Source organism: Passer montanus, unplaced genomic scaffold (genome assembly GCF_014805655.1).
Source record: "Passer montanus isolate IOZ18808 unplaced genomic scaffold, ASM1480565v1 scaffold16, whole genome shotgun sequence".
Taxonomy (NCBI): domain Eukaryota; kingdom Metazoa; phylum Chordata; class Aves; order Passeriformes; family Passeridae; genus Passer; species Passer montanus.
Genome location: NW_024363160.1, coordinates 5,844,489 through 5,867,047, shown reverse-complemented (window position 1 = coordinate 5,867,047; position 22,559 = coordinate 5,844,489). Strand labels below are relative to the sequence as shown.

The following is a 22,559-nucleotide window of genomic DNA, read 5'->3' as shown; positions in this document are numbered from 1 at the left end:
TAATAGCTAACTCTCTTTAAACTCCCACTTATTTACTCTGATATGAATCCTCTGTAGTCATAAAGCTACAATGCTTATATATAGGTGTTGTTTAATGTGAGCATTTTTTGAGGACTTTGAATTAAAATGTAAATTGAAGAAATTCTGATGTCTGTAATAAAAAATAGAGGCATGGTTATAAATTTGTAAGTTTATGCCAGTTACATGATTCCAACCACAAAGAGTGAATCTTCATTTATCAATATTGTTTTGTTCTTTTTAGCCATTAATGGACAATAGTCAGACCATGAAACTTGCCCTTAAAAGTGTTTTGCTTTTCAAATGCTTTTGTAATCTTTTCCCATTACTTCATATTTGAGGACTAAGCTGTTATCCCCCTGAGAATTCTGTCTCCTGAAAATGTTATGAAGAGTTAAATAGCATTCTCAGGTTTATGTAGTTATTGCTCTGCAAACATTACAAAGTGAGGAATGGTGGCGCTGGTGCTCAGACTGTTCATAAATTCCAGGCAGCCTGCATTAGCTGCAGTGTCATTACAGTCATCAGGAGCGTGAAGTTTGCTCCACTGAAATGGTGAATGTGAGCTGCTGATTGCCTTGAGCCGCCTTTGATTTCACAGGGAGCTGAAAATACTCCACACCTTGTGAAAGGCTTCCAGGGTCTGTGTGGAATAGGCAGAAGTCAGGCATACAAATGAAGTTTTAGAGGGGAGCTTGGTCCCTGATAGACAAGGAAGATGTAAAAGAAAATAGTGCACAGAAACATAAATAAATAGCTAAGCTTAGTATAAAGTTAAAACACACAATTAAAAAAAAAATAAGATCCCTGGAGTTAGATTTTTAATAAAAATAATGAAGACTTCAGTGGTTTTCTTTTGAAAGATTGATTTCAGTCATAGGGAGAAATGAGAACACTGAGCAGGAGGCAAATTTCAGTAGAGCAGACAGAAAAAGCACTTGAGGGAGAACAGAAAATACCTTGGTTCAGCTGAATTCCTGGAAATACTGTTTTTTTAGTTTGGGGAGGGGATTCAGTGTACTTGGGGATTTATTTAGCAAAATTTTTTCCACTTCTGTTTCCAATAGCCAAAAAATTTTTGATTCTTAGGATGAGCATCTGTGTAGTCAGCTAAAGGAAAAGGATAAGTATCCATTCAAGTGTTTACATCTGCTTAATATTTTTCAGTAGAATGGAAAGTTTCTTCTTTCTTTATCATATCAAATTTCTTTAATTTTCAACCATCATCCTCTAAAATAGTCTATTGGACTCCAAGAATAAGAAGTCCTGGGTAAGTCTTTAAATTCTAGTGTAAAAATCATTATTTGGGGTTTTTTTACCTCATTAATGAATGGATTGGGATTCTCTTTTTCCCTTCTTTCATATGAGGTTTGGCTGACCTGCCATCAGAGTAACTCAGTAGATTCCCATCTGTAACTGAAATTTATTAGCTACTAATGTAGAAATCTTATTTAAGTTTCTTTGTGAAGTGAATTTTTGTTCCCCCAATCTAAACATAGGTAAGTTGTTTCCTGCCTAAAATACAATGGTTGATGGTATTTTCAAATGGAACATTTAGGAATTAATGTTTTTGGGATACTTTTTCAAAGGCACAGGTCAGTGCACATCAGACTGTTTATCTCTGTGTTTCTCTATTCTCAGTGTCATAGCTCCATGCCTAAAATTGCAAGTCAACATATTTACATGATTAGCACTATAATATTTTTGAAGTTTTTTTTGTTGTTTATCCAGTCTGTATTATCTATCTCTCCATTTGTAAAAAACCAGTTTTGTTCAACCACATGCCCAAGTATGTGCACATGCAGAAGGATCCTGGTATGCAAAACTGGGGCTGGGGCTGTTGAGATATTGGCATTTAGATTGCTCTATTTCCTACATTAGACTTAAGATCGCCACAAAAAATTTAAAGACACTATTTTAAATGAAAATTCTGTTTATTTATTTATAATTGTTACATAGTGTCTTAATTATGTATATATTTAATTTTTTTTTTTTTAGTTTTTCATAGAGTGTTAGAATAATTCAGATTGGGAGGGACCTCAAGAGACCTCTGTTCCAACCTCCCACTCGTAAGAGCAACAGCTGTGGCATGAAACCAGGTGGCTTGGGTGTCTGACAAGGAGGATCTTGCAGGCACTCAGGGACCGAAACTGTACAACCTCTTGGGAAGCCTGTTACTCTACTTGACTGCCCTAGTTGAAAAGTTTTTTCTTTCTATTGAGTCTCTTCAATTTGTGTGAATTTTCAGCTTGTACCATTGTGAAGAACCTGGCCCTTTTGTGGCCCTGCACTTGGGTGCATTCCACTGCTTATCCCAGTTTGGCATCAGCTGTAAACTTGTCTTACCTCCTTCATGTCAGTGATAAAGACACTGAACAACAGAGATACCTGTGATGCTCTGCTTGTAGTGGGCCCCTGGGCAGGCCATGTCCCATTAGCTACTACCCATTGACTCCACCCATTCTTCCAGGTTGCTTTCCCAATTCTGTGCCTTCAGAACATAACATCCTATCTTGGATTGAAGAATACCATAGAAGACTTTTTTGTAAGGAGAGCTTCCTTGCAAAAGAACTTTCTAATAGTAGAAAGATTGAACCCTTCAGAGAGGGCAGAGATAAAGCACACAGCATGGGAGTCCCTGCCTGCACCTGTGAGCGTGGCCCCGCAGAGGCAGAACTCTGAGCTCCTGCCAGTGCTCACAGATGACTGAGTTTCCCGGCTGGGTAATCTAATTGAGTAAAACCAACTTCAAGCCAGTAAAATAAGCAGTAAGGATTATCAATTCTGTTTGTGTTAACATGCTGTTATAAATGGAGTGCAGTGGATATTTTTGTTTGAGTTGTCTGGTGTGACTTAGAACCAAAGAAGAATCAAGTCTGACTGTTGAAACTTAGTATTTTTTGCACAGAAGTAGAATTACAAACTGTGAAAACGCAGAAGGGGAGTGCAATTTGCATGTTCTTTCACAATGAATGAATTATTTATTAACTGGTCATATTAAGCAATACAAGCAGAATTAATATTCTGTGTGCAGTTGAAGCTGTAAGGCAGCAGCATGTTTCCATGAAAACTCTGCTTATGGCTTGCATTTGCTGATGGGGTGATGAGTTCTTAGAATGTGATGTGTTTGGATTTCTAAAGTGGCAATGTTCCTAATTGTAAAGCCTTTCACACTTCTCCACAAAAAAAAAAAAAAAAAAAAAAAGTTTCACCAAGAGTTGGGGTTTATGTTTTAATATGGTTGACCTCTTCATGTGAAGATCTTAATGTTTTCAGTCCAAATTTTCATGAGAATCCTTTCATTGAAGTTTCTGTTCAGTTCCTGAGTTCTTGTAGCAATATTCATCCTTGGTTTGGTGACATGAATGCAGCAAACGTTGACAAGTATTTGACTTCTCTTATCTTGAAAAGGAACTTCTAGGCCATTTTCAGAGATCCAGCAAAATTTGCTTTACTTCATCTAGAAGAAAGTATTCACATTTATCAGTGGGTACAGCTAGAGGAACCTCTAGGCAATGAACTTCACATTTCTGAGGTGCTCCACATCTCCCAAAATCGGGCTTCATGAGAAGTTATTAGGTCTCCCTCTGTGAAAGTTACATTGATCTTTTATTTCTTCTACCCCAGCTCATTCTATTGTTTTCTTCCAGGATATATCAGAATTAAACCTCACATTTGCATTCAAAAGGCAGGAATACTGTAATTAGAGCAAAGGAACTCAAATTAGTGCTCTCCTTTATATTTTCCACAGGGCAAGAAATATAATTTTTCTTGTAAATGAAATTTTTAAGAGAGATCTGTAAACAGCTCAGCAATTCACAGTAGGGTCACAGCCTCAGGGTTAAAAAGTACTTCACTTGTGTGTGAACAAAACTACAAAGAAGGCAATTATTAAATATTTAATACTGATCTCTCTCTTTTCCACTGTCCTTTCTCTTTCCACAGCATTGGAGAGCATGGAAGGATACTATTACAGAGACAGTGTCTCAGTGGAAGAATTTCAAGCTCAGATTAATGCTGCCTCACTAGAAAAAGTCAAGCAGTACAACCAGAAGCTACGGTGGGTAAATAAACCAGCATTCCTGGAATTAGCTTACAGAGTTCTGTTTTTCAACTCGGTTTCTGTGACACAGCTTTAAAATGAAATGTGCTGTATGGTGGTTGGCATTGGGTTCATGACTGAGTAAGATCCAAGATTCATTATTCTGATTTTTTTTGGTTACTGCACTGTTAAGTTACTTTTACAAAAATTGCTTTCTCCTGAAAGTTTTAGCTGTAATTGCCTCCAGGTTGCTGTAATAATGCATATAGGAAAGGAAAGGTCTACTTGATCACAAGTGGAGTATCAAAATTGCCACACATTATGATCTGATTTTATAGACCATATTTACCTAATTTCTACAGAATAGGACTTGAAAAATAATGTTCTTTTCCTGCTGTTTCTCCCCACTCCCCACCATACTAATGGGAATACAGACATATTTGGATACCTGCATCAGCAATGGCTATGGATTACAGAGTGCATACTTGCCAGTATATGTAGAAATTATGCAGCTGTGTATTTTGGTACATATTTTATTAAGGAGTTGCACATAAAGACAGAATTTCTATTACACAAAATAATCTGTTAGTTATGAAGTAAAGTAAGGAAAATGGGTCATAGATGACTCTTGTGTTTCACTGTGACTGTGCAATACACCTGTTTGAGTATTCTTGCTTGCCATGATTTGAAGAGTGCAAAGGACTGTGGTAAAACCACATCTATTCACTTCTAAAATTCTTGAATTGGATGGAAATGTCATTTCACCAGGACTATTAGGCAGTTTATAAAAGCAGCAGAGAAGAGGAGTTAAAAAAAGCTCAAGGTCAATGGAGAAGGGGGAAGATGATAAATGAGGATCTCTTTGCAATTCCTTTACCTGTTGGTTCTCTCTGGAAGGTTTTCTTCATGGATCTTGCAAAATTATTTATCTTATTTATTATTAAAGCAGTGGGATTTCTAGATGCTGTTTTAATCTAAGTACTGGTATTGCGAAAGTGATTTTAAAGCAAATTACATTCAGTAAGTGTGGTATATTTGATTTTTTTTTCCCGTGTGACATCTCTTTCTGCATTTGTATGTCAGTGACAAATGTATTCATTTAGTCTGTTTTCCATCTTCTTGTATTTGTACTTCCTATTTGGGAAAAAAAGTGCCTCCTGAGTGTTTATGTGACAAGGTTTATGTTATAAATCAGTTTTACAGAGAACTTTGGTCATGCCAGTATTTGGCCTAGATGAAATCAGCTAGTTTTGGAAAGAGATTCTATCAGTTAGACAAGGAAAGACTTTTTGTGTTGGTTTTTTGCTATGAATAGGACCAATTTAACCTCCCATGAAAATCCTTAAAATAAATTCTTCCTGATTCTATGCTAGTTGTGTTCCTTGACCTTGCTTACCTCATGAGTTAGGTCCTCCATTCATGCTGTGGCTATAATGAGCTACATTCCTCTTTACAGTGTTGTGGCTCACAGCTCTGATGAATTGCTAAGCTTCAAGGCTTAGTTTTATAAGAAGTTACCATGAAAAACTTATCATTAACAAAAATTACCATGGGTATCTCTGCCCAGTTCAGAAGAACTGGAAAATAATTTATGGGTTTTTTTTCCAGCTCTCTAGCGTCTGACTAGAACATTCAGTAATTGATTTGTTTGCTTTCTGGTGAACTCTACCCATTTCTTAAGTGCAGCACAAACAGCTTCAGGAAATAACTGACAAAATGTGAAGAGGAAAAACAGAAAAGCAGATGCTTCATTCTTGTTCTGCTATTTGCTAGCCTGTGTAGGTGTTTGGCCAGGAGAATCTAATGAAGTAACTACAGCAGCAAAAGATATTAACATTTGGGTAATTGCTTTAAAGAAAAACAAAAATCTGAAATTAAATATTCCCTGGAAGCATACTCAAGTGCAATAATACTTCACATGGAAGAAATCCTCCATGCAGCACTTCTTAATCATTAATAAAATTAGTCATCCAAGATACAACCCATAAGCTATTCTTTGTCCATAGAGAAGGAATGTGCTACTTGCTTGTTCAGTGACCATCTGATGAGCATTTTATAATCTCTCCATCAGTACAGCAGCCAAAAGCAAGTGGGAGCAATGGCAATGGAAAAGGTGGTGGGAGAAGAGCATGGGGACTAGTGGGAAAGAAAGAAATGTTTGGCAGTGACACTGCAGCCAAGGCATCCATTGATGAGAACTCAGGAAACAATTTCAATTTCTCTTATTCCTGATGCATTGAGTTAATAATGTTCCAATAATATTGTGAAATAAAAGAGACCCCTGGGTTGTGTGTGGTCCCAGCTGCAAACAGAGATGTTGGCCTAGCTTGGTATGTACCCAAGCAGGAGAGTAAATTAAAAAATGAGTAGCATCTTTGCTCAGCTACCTCTTAATTTCTTGTAGTAAAGTCTTCTTAAAGTTTTATTACATAGAATATATTTGGGTGATGGATTTCATACTGATGTGTCCTTTAAACGGATTAATATACAGGTTATTTATTTGAATGAATCAAAATATATATTAGGGAATTTTTAGTGGATTTCAGGAAGGGCAGCCATTAAGTCAAGAAGCTGAACCTTTGCTTTTATTGCAGAGGTCATTCATAACTCTGTAACTCTGACCAGCTTTTCCACAGTATCAGAACTCATGCAATAAATCCAGGTGCAAAATTTTCCTCCTTGACACTGATTTGAGCATCATAAGAGCTTCTGTCTTTCATGGTTCTTGCTTTGAGGCTTTTGGAAATACTACCTCAGCTATGAAATAATCATTGATAAGATCATAATTTTTATGGGAGTGCATGAAAGAATAAGAATTGCAATAAGAATTTCATGCTTATGTGGAATGGAGGAAATGTCAGTTCATCTTCTGTAATAGAATTAACCCTAGCTATTGGAATATTGTTAGTAAAATAAGGGAACTTTTGTTCTAAGACAAGATCAAATTGAGCTCTTCTATGATTGCCGAGGCAGCATCCTCTATGCCATCAGTATGTAGGAAGTGCTTTATTGAAATGAAAAATGTTATTTAAAGAAAATCAACAAAACAACCAATACCTAGTTTATGAGATTTCAACCTGCTTAGAAATTTGCAGCATTTAACCCACAATCATTCTTATCATGCTGGATTTTTTTTTCAAATTGCTCTTGTATTTGTAATTCACCAATCCCATTTTTGTGACACTCATAAGGAAAATAAAGTTATGTTCAAATTCTCTTTGAGAACTCAGCTGGTGCTAGTAGTTGCCAGCAATGTAAATTGAACCTGATCAAATTGTTTGCTAATCAGGAACATTCAGTACATCCAAGTGAAAGTAATTAGGTCAGCAGAGATTTTCAAAATCTTTATTACTATGTGTTTGATAGCTCAGCAGTTGTCTTCTAATTTATCAGTGGACTAAAAAGAACCTGTGTATCTGACCACTGTGGAGGTCAGTGTTAAGTGGGACCTTTCTGTATTCTCCTTCCACTTGTCCCCATCTTCCTCCTTTGGTACTCCTTGACTTTCAAACAGGCTTTTTTCATCCTGAATCAATCCTTTTGCTGTTACAGATACCAGACATTATTTTGCTTCAACAGTGCAGGACACAATGGTGTTCAAATCCATAGCTACTACAGATGCTGGTAGGAATAACAAAATCTCACAAATACATTATGTTTACTCAGACTGCTTGGCTGATTTAAATATAGTCTTGCAAGTCTTGAGTCATGTAATTGTAAAAACATGAGGGTAAACTTAAAGTAGTAATGCTTCAAAACTGCATTATGTCCTTTGAATATGGTCTTCATAACTGGTAAAGGTCTATTTCCTGCAGTAAGGTTCAATATGCTAGCTCTTACTGCATTGAACAGAAATAAATCTTATAGTCTGTGCTGTGATGGTCAGACTGGTTGTGATGCAAGCCTGTTCGAAGCTGGGGCAGACCCTGACAGACAGGTTAGCTGCATGGCCTTAGCTCAGCCAATCTTTGGACTGAACAATTACTTCCAAGTAAAACATTTAGTTGGATATGAGAACAGTTTTTGTCCTTAGAGAAATAGGATTTGGGGTTAGCTTCCTGCAAAAAGTAATCCATTTTTGAAAATGGACTTTCAGTGTCAGAATGAAAACTTCTGTAATGTTTGTCCAAGTTATCATACATTTGGATTTGCTGGCCCATGATGGGAATTTGAGTGTGCACTAGGGAAAAAAAGCTTGCTCTTTCAGTCTTCCTATCTCTGTATTTGACATTTTATCAGATGAACCTTTTTTTTTTTTTTTGCTGGTGGTGATGGTTTTCTTAGGTTATTTGTAGTGTGAATTCTCATTCTGGGTAAAAGGTGTCACTCCTATGACATTCTGTTAAAATGCAGTTTTCTGCAGGTGCTTCTGGTTAGCTGCTTAATCAGAAAAGTCCAAGCACATCTATGCTAAAAGAGGTTTTTTCCTGGATATGTCTGTGCACATAGGAGATGTATCACAAAGGCAGAGAGGATGTTCAGGGCACAGGTTATTCAGCAGGGTGCAGGGCTGTGGCTGTACCAAGCCTGCTTCCAGCTCCTGTGTCTGCAGTGTGCTTTGCTTTCATCGCCGACTGCAAGAGCTAACTGCGGTGGTCTGTAGGTGCTGAGAACTGCACATCAATACACGTGCTTGGATTCCAGAATTGTCTATGCAGATAATTTTTAGCTAATAAGAAATCAGATAAATTAATGAATTCTAGATAGATGAACATTTTTTAATGCTTCTGCAGAAATGTATGCTCGCATTTAGACATTTAAACCCCTTAAAAATTTGTTTTCTGATGTTGTGGTGGCTAGGATTGGGAACATACAGAGGAAAAGAGAAAAATAATAGATGACGGTGAGGTCAGGAGAGTTCTGCTTTTCCATTAATTTTCTCTTATCCTCAGCATGGCACTTTCTTGTGACACCCCTGATTATATGATGACCCAGTTCTTTACTCCAAAGATAGGATCATGCTGTGGGAAAGACAGCTGAGGGCTGCTGCACATCCCCACCACTGGTGTGGGTGTTAATTACCGCTGTATAGTAATTAACTCGCCTGTGCATCAATAGAGAAAGAAAGTCTGGAAAAAATGTTCCTTCCTTCCTGCCTACCATTCTGTGTGATTTGGAACTATTCTTTGAAGTCAGCTGTGTCCAGGCTTGTTGGCAGCTACTTCTGTAGTCTGTTGTACAGCTATAATAGAAGAAAAATTAAAATAAGTAGTAAAGGGGGAAAAAAGTGGATTTTGTTTGAGTTTTCTTGGTTTTTTTTGTTGGGTTTTTCTCCCTATGTTGCTGGTTTCTTGGATATCAGTTTGGGAGGTAAATGCAAGTCTGTTATGCTAAGGAAGCAATTATAATCAGTGAATCTAACGACAAATGATTTAGCTAACTACCCTCATTACATTGAACATCTGATTACACTGAATGTAATATTTGTCATTTTAAAGAGTTTCATTTACGATGTAACTTCAAGTGATTTTTCTGTCTGAAGCCTCCTGTGTTTATTTTATGTCATAAGTAATCCTCCACAGAGCAATGGCAAATTTAATTGAATTCTTTATTCAGGGATGTTACAATTCAGGACGTTATCATGTTGTTGAGGTTTCTTGTTTCTTTTGATTTTCAGAAAGGTAAGAAAAGGAAACCATTTCTGCCCCTAGAATATCTGCAAACATGGAACAAAATCTGAGGAATGTATCTTTTTTATTTATACACACACGTATACATGCACAACAGTCTCTCAAGCTGCAGGCTTCTTGGCAGGACAATGTTTTCTGTATCCTGTATAATTTAGTCAAGGCAGAAAATAGATGTGATGGCACTCATGGCTTCAGGCTGAACTAAAATTCTCTAATAGTTGCTTTGCTAAAAATGAGTTACAATGACATAAAGGATGTATCCACTTAAAGGTAGTTAATTACTATAAAAGAAAGAACTTGTTTATCTCTGAAACACAATTATGAAGCCTCAAGGCAATACCTGCATTATCAAAAAGGCTAGATTGTATATCAATTCCTGTAGTAGTAGTACTTAAGTAGTATTTTAATGTAATGTAGTACATTAAAATCCACCTTAAGGGTGACAGACTCCTTGCCCCACTCTTTCCAGTGGAAAGCTTTTCCAAAGCAATGCTGAAGTGGTCAAGAAGCTTTTCTTGCTTGTCCTTGTGCTACTTTTGTCCTGTGGTGGGTCATTCCTTCATGTCTGTTCAGCTCAGCGAGTGACATGTTAATGAGCAACTAACAGTTTTTGTCATTGCCAACATATTTAGAAGAGTGATGTGAGGAGACTTACAAGTTTTAGAGAGTGATTCTGTGATAATATTTTCTTTTTGTTACAGTGAGATATTTCTAATTCCCATTGAAAAACTGCTTCCTGGTATTCAAGACTACCTATTTGATACACAGCTTTGTGTTCAAAACAGCAGCAGTAAAGCTGGACTGCAACACTACATAGAAAAATTTATCATGTATTTCCTATGACTATAAACATTGGAAATCTAATGACTCTTTGATTTTTAAGATGTGGTTCCAAATATCTAGAAGTATGTGACGTAACTCTCTCTAAATGCAGAGTCTTTAATTGTAAATTAGTCATTCACTCTGAAGGATATAACAAAGAAATAATAGCTAAGTTTGTCTCCTGATGAACTTAGTGAGAAGTACTTTAGATAGGACAGAAATTAAGATTCATTGCATCTAAGTGAAGCAAGACCAGAGAGAATAGAGAGATCCTGGGAAAAGCAAATGGAATTTGTCTAGCTGGTCTAAAAGATATTGCCAGATGGCTTGAATTGAGCTTTGGGATTTTTTTTTTCCTTTTTCCATGCTGTGCTCATTCTGTGAATGTAAATTAATTGTTTTCTTTAGACTTTTGACAGAATAGAACCAGTATTTATTATTGGTAGTGTTCTGTAATTGAAAGTTATGAGTCTTGGTAGATTATATGTACTGACTCTTTGCTCAGTGAGGTGGACATCAGGTTCATCCTGCTTTCCTTAACTGCTGCAAGCACAGAGAATGTGTATCTGCAGTGGTCAGAGGTGGAGCCTTTTCTTTCTCTCCTGGTCACTGATAGGAATCCAGCTCAAGCCTGCAGTAGTCAAATCCCTGCCACATGATGAATATTTGGCATGTTGTCTCTTTAAACAGTGTATTCCATGTCTGGAATATCCAGAGCTAAAAAGGAGACGTCCATTGTCTGAAAGAGAAATGTGGAAGCAGTTACTTAGCATTTGATTCAGTGTGGATTTGGCTGTTATGACAGTGATGGGAGAAACAGGAGGGCACCTGCAACTGCTTTGTGGTCAAAGAACTTCTCTTTCATATCAAAATAAGATGGGTTTCAAGTGCCCTTGGATGTAGGTAGAGATGTTGGCGACTAAATTCTGGAAAACAGGTGAAAAGTGGGCAGTGTTACATAGAGCAAACTGGACCTTATTTCCCATTTTTTTGTCATCCATAATTTTCTGTCTTCACATTTCGCTCACATTTATGTAATCCCCTGCTCTTGTGTTTACAAAGGTTTAAGAGTAAGGCTGTGAAAGGCCTGCTTTGATAGCAGGACTGTTGCTTTGCGAGCATCCTCCTCTGTTTCTAGCTCAGATACTTGTGCTCATTCTAGTGCCAGTTGCTCAACATACCTTACTCATAGGCTGAAGATAGTTTAAATTGGTGGGAGACAAGTAGTTTAGCCAAATGCTGCAGTCTTGTGAGAAAATGAGGAGCATTATGAAGATTCCTGCCCTTAGTTTGAGTCCAGTTTCTTGGGAATTTGGTTTTCAAGAGTTGAGAGTTTGTGTCCCTGCTATACTACCAGTCTAGTTCACCAAAGCAGATGGTTCCTAAGGAAGTCCTTAGGTTTCATTTCTTGAAATTTTCTTAATATCCCTCCCCACTTGTAAGTATTTAAATGCATTATTAAACCTGATTAATTTTTCTCTTCTCTATGTATTTTTCTTGCTTCACGATACAGTCACATCCCCTTCACAAAAGCCTGCACTGTTTCCCACGGTTGAGGGAAATAATAGTTGTCCTGTTCCCAGCCAGGATAGGGTTGATTTCTGCAGTAGCCAGGAGGGACATGGCTAGGACCTGGAGATTGTTCTGTACCACCTTACATCATTGCCAGGGGCAGGGGAAGAGAATTTCTTACAAGGAGAAGAGGTTCCTTCTGGTGGAGTGAATGTGGTGCTGGTCCTGAGCCACAGGGAGCAGTTGGAGTGGCATGGCTGTGGTTGGATTGTGGGCTCCACAGAGACCACTTTTGTGTGGGAATCACTCTCTCTTTTGTACTCTTTTGTCATTAGTATTGTTGCTCTTACTATTTGTTTTCTTGCTCCATTGCTGTTTCTAGTAAATTGTTCTTATCTCAACCTATGTTCTTTACCTTTTGTGACTCTAGCTCTCCTCTCCAGCCCCCTGAAGGGGAAGGGGGAATGAATAATGGTGCGTGGCTTGGAGTGGCTTCAGAGGGAAGACTAAATTGGAGAATACCATTCCTAAACCATGACATCGCAGGGACTGACAAAAGCCAGTTTGCCACTTTGTGATGGGGTTATGCCAGGAATCATAGAATTTTTGAGGTCTGGAAAAGACCTTTAAAATTGAGGCCAACTGTTAACCTGGCACTGCCAAGTCCACCCCTAAACCATGTCCTTGAGTGCCATATCTACACATCTTTTAAATGTCTCCAGGGAGAGTGACTCAACCATGTCCCTGGGCAATCTGTCCCAGCGCTTGACAACCTTTTCAGTGAACAAATTTTTTCCTAATAACCAATCTATTCCTGCCATGGCACAAATTGAGGCCATTTCCTCTTATTCTATCACTTGCTGTGTGGGAGAAGAGGCCAACCCCCCAACAAGATGAACAATAAGGTCTCCCCTGAGCCTCCTTTTCTTCAGGCTAAACAGCCCCAGCTCCCTCAGTTGCTCCTAGTAAGGCTTGTGCTCCAGGCTTTTCTCCATCTTCATTGCCTTTCTCTGGACATAGTCCAGCCACTCAAGGTTTTCCTTGTAGTCACTGCCCCAAAACTGGACACAGGACTGGAGGTGTGTCCTCACCAGTGACGCTACAGGAGTGTTAAGACCTTACCAAAGGGTAGGGCTTACTGAGTTTCTTACTCGTGAAATACAAGTTACACGTGATTAGAGCCACATGGTGCTAAAGTTTTCTGTTCTGCACTTCAGTTTTCACAATAGTTGTGAGAGGTCAAAATATTACTCTTTGACTATTTAAAATCATGATACTGTCATGAAGCTTTTCAGTTGTTAAAATTAAAACTTTCTGTAACCACTAAGGATGCTGGTGATGCTGTACATAGGATTGTATTGCTGACAGATGCTAGGAGACATGATCTAAAATTGCTGAGTCTTAGCATGGGTTGAGAAGGTCATTATACTTGGTACTTATCTTGGTAATTTGTCGTTATGCTTGGTAATTTATATTTCGTTATTGAGATTTGCCATTTAGTGGGAAGAATACATTAAATAATTTGCTATAACAGAAAATGGACACATTTACTGCAGAAAAAATTAATTTGAACATATATATTGGAGGTATATAAATGTATTTACAAATGTATATGTATTAATTTATATGCACACACATTTATACAATAAGCATGTTATGCCTGTGTATTTAAAAACTAGATGGCAGAACATAGAATTGTTATTAAAGAAATACAAAAGTATGTGTGCACACAGATGCAGAAATACAGAGATACTGTTTATCTGTGTCATAAATATGGGCTTTTTAATTCGAGCTGAAGAAAACAAGTAGGGACTCCCACACTTCCCTGCTCCACACCTCTGTTCTGATGTGTCCTTTCTCAGTTTGCTGACTGTGCTTTTCTAGATGGTCTTGACTATCTTGTGACTGAAGGACAAAAAATCTAGTAGAATTCAGATCCATTTCCATGCTTCTGTTGAGGACAGTAGGAACTAATTTATATGTTTGCCACGCAGGCTGTGGAAATAAAATCCTAAATTCTTCTGTACTATAACATCAAAGCAAAACCTTTCTAGAGCAGAACCATCAGCTTGATGGTATTTAATGCCATAACCCAATTACCTCCCCCTTTCCAATTATTTCTTTACTATCCTTGTATTTAAAAAAAAAGATTTGCAATACCTAGGATAACACTGTGGGCTTACTGGCACAAGAAATTGAGAATAAGACTAAACACTTGGATTTGCTTGAATTATCTTTTCTGTTCCAAGTTACTCAGGAATGTGTGTCTCTGCAGGTCTGAAACCTTTTTAGGCTTCTATTTGCAAAATTTCAGTTTTCAGGACTTTATACATGTCCATGTCAGTTTTGGAGGGTACTAAGGGTTCACTAAGAAAACATCAGTACTTCTTAATTTCCTTTGTACTCAGGTTCTGGGAAGACATTTTAGGAAGCCTTTATCTTGTGAGAGATTTTACTTTTTGAACCCGAAGATGTTTGTTACCTTATCCTGGTGTTAGTTTTCCCTGAGATACTTGTCCCTGTTATTTGACATTGCTGCGTAGGGGATATCTTACAAAAGTTGAACACAGCAATAATCCTCAGTAGATTTATTGTGTATTGGATTATCTACCTTTTCTTTTTTTAAAGGAAGGCTTTTGTGCTGGATCTTAGAGAAATTGCAAGGCTTTAAAAGCTAAACTAACATCATATTGGAGACAAAGAACTATGATTTCATTCTGGTTCATTTCAAATGGATTAGAAAATACTGTCCAAATTGGGCACCATGCCAAGATTGCCATTAACTTTTCCCATAAAATATGATTAAGGACCTTAACAAGCATTTAGTAATTAAGCGAAGTGCTTTGGAAATTTATATGCTGTCCACAGGTTGTCATGTTCTGTAAAATACTGAAGACAGTTTTTATGAAAAGCAATAAAAATGAAGCACTTGAGAAACATCTGGGAGTATTATCTGATGGGGAAGGAATAGTTTCACTTGTAACAGGATATTTTTATATTTAAAATGAATGTTGTGTATAGTTGATTTTTTATTTGGTTTTTTTTAGGTTAGTGAATAATTGCCTGAATTAATGGAGTAATTTCTATAAGCATATATTCCATTCCAGTGTCCATGTTACTTCATTGTATACCCTGAGTTAATTATTTTCCATGCACTCCATTAATTAGTGTACTGTTCCATATTTGGTTTCTGGTTTCATTTAATGCAGATGAATTTGCTGGAATAACAGTCCAAAGAGATGGGATTGCTGAACAGTCTCTGAATGAAGCAGATTTTGCTGTTCTATGGCAGTAAAAAGCAGTATAGGCTTTCAGTCTGACAATGTTCAGGGGAGAGCAGCATGAGGCTTTGTTTTGTAGCTCAGCTAACAAAGAAAAAAGGTTGGTCTGCTGCTGCTGAGGTAGCTTTTATGTGCTGTGGCCACTCAAAGTGATTTATGAGTAATTTTCTCCACAAACCTCTTTTCCTTTCAATAGTGTCCAGCTTCCTTTGACACAGAGTGCATTGTGGATCATGCAACAGGCTTAATGGAATAACAGAACTTGTTTATCTTTGCTGTGCTTTCTGAGGGAATTAATTCAAACCTGAAATTTGGGAGAACTTGCTTTTCAAAACTACAAATAATGTATGGATTGGACAAATAATGGATGGATTGGATGGATTTTTTAATGAACTCAAATATTCCAGATTATTGAAGAGTAACAGGTATTCAGATCTGCAGTCTGCACCCCTGCCCAGCAAGTATGCAACAATGTAACTTCTCTCCCAGATGAAATAATAAAATAAGAGGGGGAGCAATTTTTGGCCTTGTGTACTACATGAATCAGTGCTTTAATGACTGGGTGATCCAGCTGATCCTCTTGTTTGAGAGCTAGGATGAAAGAAGACAATATTTTTTTTTCATTGTTGTTTTTTTTTTGGTTGGTTGGTTTGGGTTTTTTTTGTTTTTTTGGGTTTTGGTGTTTTTTTTTGTTTTTTTTTTTTTTTTTTTTCACATTATAGAGCAACTGCAATTTGTCTGCCAAACTCCTTAGTTCCAGCCTGGGTTGTGGCTCACTTGTGACCTTTAGTCAGGTCTGTGCCTTGAGCACACACACTGGAGATAGATCACAGTGATACCTTGAGGTTGTCACTGGAGAATCTCCTTTTTTTCCTATGTGTTCCACAGTTCAGTTGGCTTTCTCTTGTTCTGTTTAACTTAAACGTTGCCCAGAGTTTCTGCATGAGTAGCTGCTGCTTGGTTCTCACTGGTAGGTAGGGAGGCCTACCAAATATTTCTATTTTAGCTGCCACAGGAGATTTTTGGGGCTTCACTACCAGCAGAATGAGTTTTGTGATCAGAGAAACATGGAATGGTTTGGGTTAGACAACCTTTAAAGATCATCTGGTCCAACTTGACTGCTGTGGCAGTGACAGACTTATTTAAGTGTTGCTGCAGAGGCAGTAAAACCTGTGATCTTATCACAAAGATAGTGTGATATTTACCTGTGAGATGCTTAATGATCATTCCTCTGTGGAGAGCAATTAAGGTGCTTATAAGTTGGAAAGTTAAAACAAAAATTCCTCTAGGGTTCCTGAATTGAAGAAGACATGTATAATGCATGTTTGTCCCCTGGAGGGTTTCTGCTTTTTTGTTTCTTTTCATATTATGACCATGTAAATGTTTCCTCTGTCAGTACGGTGTTTCATGTTGGGGATTCTGCTTTTATGCTACTGCAGTTATATACAGCAAATATAAAAAAAGCTTGTAGAATGAGAAGCTCAGGAACTGTTTCTATGCCAGTTTTCCCAAAGTCACTCTTAAAATCCATACAGTTGGCACAGACCTTTCTTTCCATGGATAGCCTTTCTTGAAAACCACTTTCAGATCCCGTTTTTTGCCTGATAACTGAATGTTAAAATTTTCCACTGTACTGTCAAAGGGCAGAGGGACAGTTTTTTTGTCTCCAGAACAAAAGAATGTTCTTTATTTTATTACTTTTTATTTAATTATTTTAAAAGAAGGACTGATAGTGCATGTTGATTATTGTATTACTTCTTCACCCTCTGTTACCATAAGGTGAAAAAACACTGCAACCTTAGAATGGTGTCTAAGAATAATCCCTTTTACAAATTTTGTTCAGGACTTGAAACAATTAATTTTTGCCTTACTTTGTCTGTTTGTTCTTTCAGGGCGTTCTACCTGGACAAGTCAAACTTGCCTCCAAATTCAACATCTAAAGCAGCTTATATAGATAAGGTAAATAAAAATGTTAAGTGCCTAATTAAACTCTGCATGTTACACACTGTGTTACTGAGACTTATTCCACCAAAAATTGAATTGTTTAAAGCTGGGGGAGAAGGTCAGGGGAAGGAGGAGCTCTCTTGCAGCTTTTTGTCCCACCTGTGTTTTTTGGGGTAGGTGGTACCATGTGGTTCTGTATTAAAAGGTGTGGTGGAAGAGTTTCTGTGTTTGAGAAGAGGAATCATTACCTTCCTTTTTCACTGTGCTTTCAGAGCAATGCTACTGCCCTAGGAGCACATGGGGTATGATGGGGAAGGACAGGTGCAGGCAGAAATTCTCTGTTCTGAAAGCTGGAAGTGATTTTCCAAATACTCCTTCAGCATCCTGCTCAGAAGAGTTTCTTCTGAATCTTCTTATTTAGGCTTTCTTCAAATGCTTTCATCTGTCTTTAAACCTCTGTGGCTGAGAGATCCCAGGGGCTATAAAAATTCATTTAATGCTCTCTTCTCTTGTTGAAGAGTTGATTCCTGTATTGCACCCCAGTAGGGGGAATAAAGAAATTCCTGGGGTCTTGCCTATGAAAGTGATTGAGCTACTATGGCTTGAGAAATAACAGTGCTCATCAGCTGAGCCCTATGACAGACTAAAATTTTATGTCAGCCCTGGTTTTAACAGACTGGTGGTTCCTGTTTCTTGGATCCATGCAGGATTGCACACGGGGGAAGAAGGACATTTGCCACACCTTCCCTGGGGAGTCAACAGCTTGCCTAGCAGTCACAGGTGCAGCAGGGGATGTTTAGCTGTGAGGGAACTGTTTGTTGCCCCTAAACCTGTTCCCTATCTATTTCAGCAAAAAATTCAAGGGCAAGAGAAAAGCATCTCATAATCCATATCTGACCTGGGGATGCTAGGTTAAGTTAATGCATTTATTTTGCAACTGGAGCAAGCCAAGAGTGAGTGCATGATCCAGTTTTGGCTGTACCTTTCACTTCATTGTCCGTAGCATTAGTAGATGACACCAGCTAAAATCAATTTAGACAGATGCAAATTAATCCAGTAGGACCTAAACCAAGTTAAATCTGTTGGCACCTGGGTTAAAATATGCTAATTTTTGTAGCTGATTTTCTTGACATCTATGCTTTTCAGTGAAGTAGCTATCATAGGGCCAAGTGAGGCTGCCATTTCTCTAACTAGTTAAAACTGTCTTTAGGGAATTCATCTGTCTTTCAATAGATTAATTCTTTGAGTAGCATGGGGATTTGTTGGAATCTTTAAGTGTTTCTGGAATAAAGAGAAGTGGGAATTTGGAATTAGATGGTCTGAAAAATTGTATTGTGAACATCTCATATACACAAAGCACCATGAGATACAGGTTTGCATTGCTAGATCATTTTTGAAGGCTTCTCTTCTGACTCTTCCGACAAGCTTTTCACTTGAAAGCTGCCTTCTTTACTTCATTCATTCTTAGTACAGTAATGCTGGGATTATTTTAAGTCTTACTACAGTTAACTGTTCTTGCTTTGTAGTATGTTTTTGTCACATCTGTTTATTTTTATTTTTTGCTGTTGTTAGTCAGGATTAGGAACTAGACATTTGATAAATAAAGGACAGTGTTGTCATAAAGGCAAGCTGATTTTCTCAGCAAGTCAAATAACAAGTCTTGGTATCTTCCTGTATATTTGTACAGTTGTACGTTGCTTCTTTATGGCTTCCCTTCTTTTCCCAGTCCATTAATGGATACAGTTCTCATGGGAAGTGAAATACTCTTCCATAGGCAAGAACTAGGAAGGAAACAGTAATGGGGAGAACTGAAAATGGGGAGAAAAGCTTTAGCAGTTGTCATGTGTCATGTATCTGAAGACTCTGTATTTGGTATTTATGTCATACAGTTCTCATGGGAAGTGAAAAACTCTTCCATAGGCAAGAACTAGGAAGGAAATAGTGATGGGGAGAACTGAAAAGCTTTAGCAGTTGTCATGTGTCATGTATCTGAAGACTCTGTGTTTGGTATTTGTCATGGAATTTGGCTTTCTCAGCCAGACCTGGTGTCCTACGTGCATCTCTGATGACCGCCTCTGTTAGAGTATTTCGTGTGCTCTCAGGAGCAAATACTCAGCTGTCTCTGTGTTCCTCCCTTGCAGCTGATGAGGCCTCTCAACTGCCTGGAGGAGCTGTACCGGCTCATAGGGTCGTTCATCCGCTCCAAGCGCACGGCCGCCTGCGCGTACACCGCGTGCAGCGCCTCCGGCGTCGGACTGCTCTCGGTGTCGTCTGAGCTCTGCAGCAGGCTGGGAGCTTGTCACATCATTATGTGCAACAGCGGAGTTCACCGGTAGGACAAGACGTTTTTCCCTCCTTTTTTTGCACTCAGTCACTTTGTCATTGCAGGTTGGAGACTGCTGTTCTTTTTAGAGATGGGTCTTACACTAAATATCTGATATCTTACATGGAACAGCAAGTGCACGTGAAAGATTTGTGGAAATTCTAGAACTGTGTTTGCAATGATTGACAGAAATGGATGGTACAATTTTTTTGGTTTGTGCAGTTGTAATGAGATTGTTCCCCATTTGGTTCAGTAAAAGGCAGAAATCTTAATTGCTACATTAGAAAGAGGAATGTTACCTAGATGAATAATATGTATAATATTGAACTCTTAATACAGGCAAGAAATGCTGAAATTTTTGTATGAAATTACTTTGTATGGTACAGACAATAATAGTAGAGCTTGATTCAAGGAAATAAGACATACGCATTTCTGCAGATACACCTTATGATAACGAGAGGTTCAGCCTGAAGGATGGTTGATGTGTTTAATACAATACCAAAAAATATGACCTATAGTCAACTGAACTTTGTCATCAACCCTCAGAGATTATAATAGACAAATATATATATGACAATAGTATCATCACAGTGCTCTCTAGTACTTAATCATATTTTTCACAGGCAGCAATATATTTATGCTCCAGTTAGGCAGATTACAATTTTTTGGGACAGTGTACCAAAAAAGCAAAGACTAAAATTGGAGAGGGGGAAGAACCCAAATAAACAAAAGGATTAACATAATAAATAATCTGATACTAAAAATATGCTTTCTTCATAAGAATTCCAAACTGTAGATCAGGGGTAGCAGTGTGTTAAAAATGCTGCTTAGTTCCTGATCTATGCAAGTCCTTATTTTAGCAGACTTGGTTACCAATACCTTGTGTTAGAATGAGCAATACTTTCTCCTCATTTTAAGTAAAATCCTTTCTTCCAAAGAGTTTTGAGGAGGGGAGAAGAAAAGAGGCAATTGCAACATAAGCAACGCAGGTTATCAGGCATGGAAAAAAGGAAGAGCTCCATATACAGCCAAAAAAATTGAGTTGTAGAAAGACGGTGTTTGCCATTTGAGAGTTGGCAACAGAGTATTTGCATTATTCTCTGTGAATGATACAAGCATACTGTACTTAATTTTAGGGAATAGCAGGAAAAAGCTTTGTTATGTAACATTAGTCAGTTATCAGCTGAAGATGCAAATGCTATGGAACATGGGCTGTCATGACACTGTTGTTTCAGAGGACCATGAGGCTGTACAGCTTTTCTCTCTGTCTTGCTTTCAGTTTCATGTCTTATGTGATCAGAAAAGCGTCGGGCATAATTCTGATGGGTTTTTTTTAAGCTGAAAAAAGACTGCCTCTGGGTTTGATCACCATTTCATGAATTTGTCAGTACATTCGTGCCAAAAATTCTGAGAGTCTAAGACTGAAGTCAGAATTACCCAAATAAAGTATTACCCTGTAGTGTGTGGGTCACAAATTATTCAGAATAATTTGGTGACTGAATAAGGTATGGTTTGCTTAAATCTGAACATGAGCTGTTCTAAGACAAAAATTAATTCATCATCAAATTTCTGCTCAAAACTAGGGCTAATTCAAAGGTAAAAACTCCTAAAATGTCTATAGAAGTGTACTTTAAAACCACAAAAAATTAGAAAACCAACATATTGATTTTAAAGACTATATTATGAGCATGGGAATGGGATTTTAAAGTGTTATGTGTGGGTTTCTGTCTAGATGTTAAAGGATTCATCATCATCTATTTACATAAAGTAAAGGTGCAAGATGCTTTTCTCTAAAGCATGACTAGTTCTACTTTACAGTGAGTCCGTCTGAGTTTTGGTACAAGATATGCCACTTCATTTGTGCATTAATACTGCCTTTGTGGCTACCATCTGTTCAGAGAAAGAAACAACTCTTGGCATTATCAGAGATATTTCAAGATAGACCCTCCAGGCAAAATGAATGGGCTAGTTGAGAATTTGTATAGGTACTCGGGGGTTTGTACCTGGAAGTTCAGAAGAAAACTCATGTATTTAGAGACAAGAAGGGATTAATTCACTCTTGTAAGGGAAATAAATCCCTTTGAGTGGTTGAAGCTAAGAAAGTTGTTTCTCAGCATTTGGAGTCATATAAAGTCACTTCATGTACTGTTTTCTCTTTCTGGTCTCCCTAGGACACATCTCTACAGTCCAGTACTAAGTGGGCTTTGGTTTTTTGACATTCTGAAATTGCCTCTGCCCAGATAGAAAGCTTACTTTGTTTCCAGCTGGTAGGTTAGCTCAGTGAATTTTGTGCCCAGCATTTCTAGTGCTAAATTCTGCAGTGTTTTTGTGGACCTACTCTCCTTGCTGCTCTCAGAGTGAAGCTGTCTGCAGAAGTCTTGCAGCAGCACGAAATCCTCTGAGGAGGACACAAGTGGAAAGAGGAGGATGCTGGATGTGACCAAGTCCCGTAGACAGAGGATTTTGCTTTATGCCTGCAATTTTGAAGGCTAAATTCTTCTGTTTGTTGGAGGAATATTTAATCAGAGGAGATGATGTTGCAAAATAGTGCTCCTTAGCTTGTTAGCTAGTTCCTTAGAGTTCAAGCTACTGATTTTCAGTTAGAGGTGACATTTATCTCTGGTTGGATTCAGCAGTGTATCTGGCTTTCTGTGCTCATAGAAACTAAATACTGTAAAGTCCATGGTTGTGATCAGCTGCAGAACTTCACATTTTGTAGGCCCAGGCCAATGACTCATGACTGTTTTTTAACTCTAGGCCATGGATACAAAATGAGTTGAAAACTGATATTGTCTACAGATGCTACTAGATAAACAGTTGGGGGAAAGATGTGAATTTTTCTTGCAGATTAAATCTTGAAAATCGACTCATTTGTCAGTCTTGCCAGCTTAAAAATGAAGCTCAACTTGGAGTGAGGCTCTCCCATACTTTCTTTTCAAAAACCCTCATTTTTTCTATGATTGGTCTTTAAGGGAGTGAATGTAACT

General features: G+C 37.9%; 1 protein-coding gene across 1 annotated transcript in view; it reads left to right on the top strand.

Moving 5' to 3' along the window:
• The window catches only part of PREX2 (phosphatidylinositol-3,4,5-trisphosphate dependent Rac exchange factor 2), a 168,764-nt gene that overhangs the window by 122,215 nt on the left and 23,990 nt on the right, over positions 1–22,559 (top strand). Inside the window, exons 35-37 of the mRNA XM_039702827.1 lie at positions 3,964–4,078; positions 17,198–17,264; positions 19,391–19,581. Coding sequence (XP_039558761.1) covers positions 3,964–4,078; positions 17,198–17,264; positions 19,391–19,581 — 373 coding nt within the window. The remainder of the gene's footprint in view (positions 1–3,963; positions 4,079–17,197; positions 17,265–19,390; positions 19,582–22,559) is intronic.